Source organism: Trachinotus anak, unplaced genomic scaffold, assembly GCF_046630095.1.
Source record: "Trachinotus anak isolate AG129_WGS33_773 ecotype Australia unplaced genomic scaffold, CSIRO_AGI_Tana_v1 ptg000021l, whole genome shotgun sequence".
NCBI lineage: Eukaryota > Metazoa > Chordata > Actinopteri > Carangiformes > Carangidae > Trachinotus > Trachinotus anak.
The window spans coordinates 6,074,516-6,083,551 of NW_027273872.1; the positions used below are offsets into that span (position 1 = coordinate 6,074,516).

Consider the following 9,036-nt stretch of genomic DNA (forward strand, 5'->3'; position numbering starts at 1 on the left):
TGACAAACTGATTTTAAAACAGACGTTCAGAGGTTCAGCAATCCTCACTGTGTGCCAAAACAGATCCGATGATCAGATCCGTGTCACGATTATTGACTGGTGGTGATTTATGTACGAGCGTCTTAAAAAGGGCAAACCTGCCTGAACCATATTTCAGTCGTTATTCCTGTGACCTTGGACTCTCGAGCTGTTGGGACATAGTTGGGGCGGATATAGAGAAGATCTCTCCCGACACGAGAAAAAAAAAAAATGGAGGGGAAGAGGAGGAGGAGGAGGGGGCAAAAAGATCAGAGCTGCAACTTTAATCTTTGATGTCATCAAGAGACACAGCCCGCAGCCTGTTGATGACATCACGTTACAATCTCTGGTTTCTTTGGGGAGAAACAGCTTCACAAATCCAGATTTAGGTGACCACAGATACAATAATTCAGCTGTAGGGTGGATGATCATTTATCCTCACACCCTCCTCCTCCTGCTCCCACAACACCCCCACCTTCTTATTCCTAAGCAGCCCTACCTTGATCCCATTTTCTAGAATAGTCTTTTCCAGACCTTATCACAAGGTGCATCTGTCACCTGTGTGTGAATCCAGCTGCGTGCATGCAGGCGTACACTTCCCCATACATGTGTGAGTATGTGTGCGCTCTCATGCCTGTGATTTTTATTTATTTGTGTGTGTGTGACTCTGTGTGTGTGTGTGACTCTGTGTGTGTGTGTGTGTGCTTCAGTGAAGGCAACCGCTCTTCGTAAAAGCAGCACAATGAAAGGGAAATATGTGTCATGTCCTTGCTAGCCCTCGAAGGAGAGAGAGATCTATTTCTGTCGCCACAAATGGAGGTGTTCAAGCAGCCTTCAATAGCAGATATTTGCCTCTACACACACACACTCACACACACTCACACACACACACAGCGCTGTAGAAAAAAGGCTAACCATTCTTGTGTGGCGAGAGAGAGGCTGAGCGATAAAAAAGATAATGGAATGAGAGTATTAAGAAGAGAAGGAGGAGGAGGAGACAGAAAAAGGGAGAGGAAGAGAGAGAGAAGGGGGAGGGGAGGAGGAAGGCAGAATAATGTACACTGAGTTCACAAATATTGGCACATACACACACTCAGACACACACACACACACACACACAGTTCCCCACATAAAAGCAGAGTGCTCGTTGTTTACCTAGAGGCATGCCTTTGTTGAGGAGATGTGAGCTTCCCATGGTGTGTTCCCCAGCCGGCCAGCACACAACAGAAACCTACAGTCTTCACACAGCAGACATGAACAGGAATCCAGTCAGCATATGGCGGCTGTGGCCAGCTACCTCGCTTCCCTTAGTCCTTCTCCCAGCCCCTTAGTGACAAGCATACACATGTGCTCCCCCTCTTTTCTCTCTCTCTCTCTCGCTCTCTCCCCTCCCTTCCGTCCCCTTCGCTCGCCCGCTCTCTCTATCTGTCTTACCCCTCCGTCCCTCCCTCCCTGCCGTCTCTAGCTACCTCCCTCCCCTCCCTTTCTTACTTTCTATTACAGCAAATCTCTCTGTCTTTCCGTGTCTTCCTCTGTCTCTGTCACCAAAAAAAGAAAATGTGCACGCGCACACACACACACATACACACACACACACACTAATACTCTGAGTGCAAGCACTGCTGCAGGAAGACAAGAGTGTGTAAAAGAGAAAGAGAGCAGAAAGAGTGAGAGAGTATGTGTGTGTGTGTGTGTGTGTGTGTGTGTGTGTGTGTGTGTGTGTGAGACAGAGCAGGAATGGGGAGGAGCTAACACCGGCCAAAATTCATCTTTTGTTTCCTGAAAGACGACAGGGAGGGGGAAAAAAAAGAAAAGAAAGAAGAGTTATGCAATGACACGGCTGAAGCAAGAGAGGAAAAACTTGTTCTTTCTAATATCTTGAAAAATCATTACAAAGCTCATAAAAGTTAATTGTAATCGGCAACAACTTGTTATGACACTATAATCAGTGTGCCCGTCTAATAAATAATGATATTCCCTGCAAAAGAGTCTCCAAGACAAACTTCATTGCTCTTTTGGTTCTTTTATTGTTAACTCTACAAGTTTTACTTTTGCAATTCTACAAATTCAATTCTGAGATACAAAGTGTGTTGGACTTCTTTTAAAACATTCAAACTTGCAAATAATGAAGTTAGGTGTTCAGTTGCTGATGACCATTAAAACCCACAGTTTACTAGTTCTGCAAGTTCTGCAGGTTTGAATCAGCTGTATTTGTACTGTTTTCACACAGACACGTGGCAAGTACGAATATAGGTGCATATCTTTCTCTGTCAAGTGGGTAAGTAGCATCACATCTGATATTACACACCATCTTTTAAAATACCTTCAGTAAAATCTGATTCTGATCTGACCTGATTGTGTAAATGCAACTAATGTATTTATAGTGCTTCGGAATTATTACAGCTATATAAAGCGTGTGGTAAATGTAATATTTTAATAATACTGTCATTGTTACAGAAGAAAACTGTATTTGAATTTGTTGATTTTTATCTGTGGAACAAAAGTGTGGAGTCCTTGAGATGTCTAATCCTGTAAAAGACATGTCAGCCTTCAGGGAGGCGTAAACAGAGTTTTTACACTAAGTAAAACCCTCAGGCAGTTCAGCTGTGTTTAAATTGGGTTGGGATGGAAAACTGTCCCTTTGGCTTTTTAGTCTAATCATACAACTACTGAAATTTAGTTAAAAAATAAACACTGGTGTTAATTTTCCTCTATGATCCAAATAGACAAAAAGTAATTATAAATCAAAAACTGAATAGCATTAGTTTTTACTATCTGCAGATGTGCAGTTTCCCTTTCAGAAAGTGATCTAACTGATAAAACCATTTTATTTCAAAGATTTCTATAATATGCTTATTTTCTTAACATGAGCACAGTATTGTGGCTGTTTCCACAACTTTAAACTTTCAGGGCAATAGTCGAATTAATCCACATCTATGATTCCGTAATTTGATCTTCCTGTACTCTGCAACAGGTACTGATTTCTCTGTTGGGTCTGAGAGCTCAAATTCAGTTTCCTGATTCTTATTTACCATTAAAATATCATAATAAGACATCCATATATTAATGTATAGTTGCATAATTGTAAGTTTGACGTGTATATAACTATGGGTGGCATCAGATTGTCTTTTTATTCAGATGCTTACTTAAGTGCTACAGTGTGTAATCACTTAAACTTTGCGGCGCTGGGCTTTGGTCTGTAAACACCTTTATACCTTTTTGTGTTTCTGCAGCAGTGATGGTACAGTCAGTCTCATCTACACTTAGCCACTTGATAAAAACTACAGTGATATAAGCGGCCTCACACGCCTCTAACTGCCCGGGCCTAACCTAGTTCAGCAGCAATCATGGTTACATCACATCCTCACTATTGGTAAATGTCACACACTGCCAGTGGGTGAGTTGTCCAAATCCAAAAAGAGGGTCAGGGAAACTGTTGTTTTAAACACTGTCAGTAGACAGTGCCTTGGTTGTATTACCCCCCCCCCCACACTCCCCCCCATCACTCCTGTCACCCACTGCTGGTTTTATTCTTAGCTCATTAGCTTCAAAATCACTTTTCAGCTTCAAAGGAAAATGAGCAACGTGCATGTTTTGTGACTGCTGCAGGCAAATACCACTGCTACTACTGACACTACTAATCTCTGTCTCTAGGTGTGTGTTCATTTTGTGAAGAAGGAGGAGTCGGTGTGGGAGAAGTTTTGACTCAATCATTCGTCAAAACGAATAAACACCAAATGCCCGATTCTCTCAGTTCACATGGCAGCGCTGAGCAGAGGGGGGAGTTTCAGGTCTGCTTCTGTGGTAATGTTAGCAGTAAAACCCCTCGTGTTCATCATGCAGAAGCTGACTTGAAATCACATTTTGAACTGCAGCTGTATTGGCATCTGAACACAACAATTTGAGCCTGTCTGTAGGTTTCAGACTTCTTTAAAAAAAAAAAGGCACTTTGTTTCTCTTTTTCCACTATAAAGAGTCCGGCTGATATGTGAGGCTAGAGGAGCCCTTGTGCTGAAGCATAAATAATGTTCAAATCACATTGGATACTTTAATAGTTTGCTATGGGATTTAGAGGCTGTGTGAGGGGGTGATGCATCGAATTTTGCTCCACATTGCAGAGAGTATCAGCCACTTGCTATTTTAAGAAGCACTTGAGCTGCTTAATGTCATGTCATGATAACCATAAACTCAAGAAATCACGCCAATTCAGACCCAAAACTGATTAATTTGCTAATTGACAAATATCGCTATGACATTTTGTTACCACACCACACATTGAAGCTATTGCTATGACGTCCGTGTCTTAAAGCTGCTGCTGCTGCTATAACAAGACTTGTGTTAGGTGTACAAGTCCAGCTTTGGTTTTCACACCAAATTCAAACTGACAGCCTGTAGTCGACAGTGTGAGAAGCTACAGACACATTTATCTTGTTGTCAAGGTCGATGGCGACTTCAACTCCAGCCACCTCTTATGTACCCCGGGAGATAGAGGGACCATGAAACATATTCAGTGTTTCTAAACCAGAGCGGGCAGAGGAGAAAAAGAGTGCACAGCGATGATAGCTGGATTGTTGTAGCTACGCAAAGAAGAAGAAGAGAGAGGGGGAGATGGAGAGATAAAGGGGGGTGAGAAAAAAGAACAAATGCTTCTTAGAGGGCAGGAACATGGAATGATCGATAGTATACTTTGTGCTGCTCATAGGGGGAAACATGGAGGAGAGACGAGGTGAGGGGAGGAAAGAGGAGACGGCACAGAGAAAAAGATTTCCCTGCCTCACACTGTTTTTATTTAATTGCACCGTTCACTCTTTCATGTGTGCAAACCATGACAGTTGTGTTCACATGTATATTTTCTGACACTAACAGTTACGCCCTTTCCTCTCCTTATCACTCAACACCCACTGTTTTTTGTTTCTGTCACACTCCTCCTCTTCAGTTTCTCTTCTCCACTCCTCACCCCGTCTCTCTTCACTCTCCCTCCCCATCTACCTTCCTCCTCCACCTCCCCTCTGCCGGCATTACCCCCCTCCTCCTCATCCTCCTCTTTCTATCTCTTTACCTCCTGCTCTTCCATCTGCCCATCTTGCTTTCTGTCTTCTATCCCTCCCAATTTCTCTCTCAATCTCATTCCCCCTCCATCAAGCCCCCCCTCCCAAACCTGCCCACCCCCAAATAAATCCTGCATCTCTTACACTCTCTTTTTCCATCTCTGGCTTTCACACCATACATCTCCACCCTCCCCACCTCCCACCCCTTCTCTTCTCTCTGTAGTCACTGCAGCGTGTCTAATGGTTCAGCTCCTTCTCAGCAGATCCACCATGCGGAGGCCAGGCGAGCAGCAGCCCCGACTAACGCCTCCCAACCGCTGGCCTTATCAAGACTGACAGCCAGCTAGACCTAGAGCTATCACAAACACACACACACACACACACACACACAGACACACGCAGACACATAATTACAAAGATACATACCTGCACATGCACAAAGATACAAGCTTGTGCACGGAGAAATAGATACACAAGCATGCTCAACAGTTGCACTGACATACTGTGGTACAGGCCCAAACGAGGAAACACATGATGCAAAATAATGCAGCTGCAACAAAGCGTGTACACACACGAACACACACACACACACAAAGATGCATAAGACACGTGGATGTATGCACACACACACGCACAACACATACTGTAGCTACAAGCTGCAAACGCGCAGACGCAGCCACAAAAACACACGTACACAGACAGCTCTGTGGATATAGAGATGCTGACAGTGAGCTGCAGAACAATGTGGACACTGCTACAGAGGAGAGAGCAGATACTGGAGAAACTGGCTAATCTACTATGGGAGGAGACCGCAGGCATGAAGAATCTAGCCCATGTGTGGAAGAGGAAGGAGGGGAGGTAGGAAAAGAAGAGCAAAAGGAGGTAGAGTAGGTGGGACCAGCAGGAGAGATGAAAGGAGGAGCAGGTGGGTGGGAAAGAAGACTGAAGGGGGAAAGGGAGGGAAGATGAGATATGAGAAAAAGGGGGCAGGAAAAGAAAGCAGTATAATAAAGAAGCAGAGTGGGAGGAAGGGGGTGGAAGATAAGGAGAAAGATAAGAGAAGGGTGCAGAATAAAGGAAGAAGAATCATGAATATCACAACAAGTTGGATGTGGAGGATTTTCAGTCTTCGATAACATGTAATGGTACAAGGTCTCAACGTTAGAGATACTGACACATAGAGAGCTTCTTGTTCCCTGTTTTAATACACTGTAAGCCCCTTATTCTCGAAGCATTTGCTCCTCTTATTTAATTTTTAGGAAATTATTATTACTTTTTCTTCATCTATTCGGATAATGTTTATATTGTATTATATGAGAATTGATCTTGGCTCTAAAACCGAAGCGTCTCTGCCGTCAGCAGAGAAAAAGATAAATATTTTTAAAATGCTTAGCCATCTATATCAGTGATAATCCAGGGGGTCTCATTTGCAATGTGTGCTGTGCAATGTAATGTAATTACATTGTATTTTACAGCGTATTTGAATTAGCAAGTAATCTGCTGATTATTGGTCAAATTTCGAGTTTGGTTTTTAAAGTGTCAGCCTGTCACAACTTTCGAAATCTCATGTTCTGATGTTGTCATTCGTCTTACCAACCATCTGAAACCCAAAGAGGGAAATTTACCATCACACAAGATAAAGAGAATCACTAAATCCTCACATTTAAGGAGCTTAAATAGTGATGTTTGGCATTTTTACTTGAAAAATTACATCAATGTTAATTTATTAATAAAATAGTTGCAGATCGTTCAACTGATCAGTTAATCAACTAATTGTTTCAGCTCTACTGTGCTTGCAAATGGGTTCTTATAAGATGTATAAGCTTGATTAAAGAGTGATCACTGTATCTTATACACCTGTGATCTCACTTAAAATATATCCAGCATACATGAGAGACTTTTAAAGCTATTTGTCAGTAAGAGCAAAAACTTCTTGTCTAAATGCACAGTTGACAAAGTCTTCAAATAACACAGAGCAAGCATGTTTGAGTTCAAATTTAAAATACTGGTAGACAAATTAGAGCATGTAATTTTCAGTTTTTTATTAAAATGACAGTTAATTCAGCTCTTAACTCCTCATGTCTTTAACTGACAATGTATGCTAATGAAGATGATCATGAAAGGACTGTACTGCCCACCTGGGGTTAAGAGGATGTACATTTAAAAGCCTGCAGACTGACTCTGTACTCTGAGAGACTGGGATATCAGCAGGGTAAGGTTTTATAAAGAACTTTTTAATCTTGGATGTTTGATAAAATCATTATTTAAGATGAAAATTGATGTTAAGAGCCAAAAGTCCATCAGAATTAAAGACCCACAGCTTGTTTCTAGTTTCATTGAATTGCACCAACACTCAACAACCACTCTGGGCGAAATCCATCTTTAAAGAGGCAGAGATACTATTTCCCTGCCAGGTTTTTCATTAATAAACAATACTCCTTCTGTCATGTACACTGTAGACAAATAAACAGAAATAAACACATTAATATGTTCAACAGTCACACATAAGTAAGCCTTCATATTATAAGTACACATACTTTCAGACCCCCCCCTCCCTTATTTGGCTTGGCCCAGAGTTATTTCCTCTAACTGCAGCACAGCCGCTAGTATCACAGAAACTCACACATTTGAACACACACACACACATTTACACACAATTTATACACAGGAAGCACTCGATATGGGGCCAAAAATACATCACAAACCTTGCATCACCTTCCTGTCTCTGTGTCCACTGTTCCACTTTGTTCCAAAGCTGTGTGGGGGGTGTGGGGATGTGGGGCATGCAGCAGATAATGGGCCAATTGTAAGCCATTACAGTTTGTGCCAGCCAATCAGCACTGCTTGGCACTGGACTGCGGCCAATGGCAATATGTTCACTGTGGCTGGGGGGAGGGTGCTCTCACTCACACAGGAAAAAGAGGTCTGGCTGTGAAATGGAACGGGTGTGGGGGGGATTCATATGTATTTTCAATATCTAAAAAGACTAGAAATTACATAATATGTGCCCTAATTCTATGGAATGATAAATACAACAGGTACAAGGTGGTCTTTCTTTTTCAAATGAGTTCATTTCATGATTAGTGGAATAAAACATTGTGATATAAAATAGGTTTCAGAGGTGTTATTTCAAGTGGCTGCTCTGACGCCCAGACTGGGTTCCACCATAACGAACATAATTCAGAATTCCTTCAAACAAATCAATCTTTTTTTTTTTTTTTATTTCCACTAACATCAGTCTTTTTTCCCACTTTCCCCACTGATTTCTTACATCTCGTTGCTTCACATTTGTAACACTTAGTTATGACAGAATGTCACATAATCACTCCCCTTCACTCATACTGTTCCTTCTTTTTTTAAGGTTTATATGGTTCATGTGATTTGTATTATGCATTGTATTATTTGAATATTTGGATGTGACTGTTTATCCCTGGGCACTACAGCAGGGATATATAACCAATGATTACTGTCATTATGAGTTAATCTAGTTAAAACCTTTTGATTGTCATCTCTAAAATGTCCGAAATATTTATATATATGAAAACTCGTGATCACACTCCCCAGAACTCAATGCAACATCTTCAGTTGCTTATTTTGTCCAACCAACAGTCTCAAAAGCCAAAAGTATTTGATTTATGATGATATAGGATCAAAAAATAATAATAATAATGAAGCACATCCTCACATTTGAGAATCTGGAAACTGAACTTTTGGTATTTTTGTTTGAAAATGAGAATTTGATCTGTTTCTGATTAGATTTGGTTACACTACATGTTACTGTCCTCTGCCTGGAGTTGATGAGGCAGTGGTGTCTGGAATAACAGGAATCTAGTCTCGTTAAATTACAGTTCTATGGAAAAGTAAAGAGTGACTCATGTGACTCAGACTCACCTCTTCCTGAAGTTTATGCACAGTAGCCCTGGGGAATACAAGAAAACATGATTCACTAGAATGGTACTAATTAGAGTAC

General features: G+C 41.5%; 1 protein-coding gene and 1 long non-coding RNA gene across 3 annotated transcripts in view; one reads left to right on the top strand and one right to left on the bottom strand.

The window, feature by feature from the left end:
* Positions 1–4,348, top strand: part of LOC139637946 (uncharacterized) — a 69,181-nt gene extending 64,833 nt beyond the window's left edge. Inside the window, exon 8 of the long non-coding RNA XR_011694727.1 lies at positions 3,673–4,348. This is a non-coding gene — a long non-coding RNA (uncharacterized lncRNA). The remainder of the gene's footprint in view (positions 1–3,672) is intronic.
* The window catches only part of LOC139637939 (C-terminal-binding protein 1), a 29,578-nt gene that overhangs the window by 19,000 nt on the left and 1,542 nt on the right, over positions 1–9,036 (bottom strand). The window contains exon 2 of one of the 2 annotated variants that reach the window (XM_071506949.1): positions 8,958–8,985. Coding sequence is in view for 1 of the 2 variants with exons in the window: in XM_071506948.1 (XP_071363049.1) it covers positions 1,174–1,213 (40 nt within the window). In the remaining variant the exon portion in view is untranslated. Of the gene's footprint in view, positions 1–1,173; positions 2,143–8,957; positions 8,986–9,036 lie in introns of those variants that run through there. The other variant, XM_071506948.1, reaches the window with a different exon arrangement.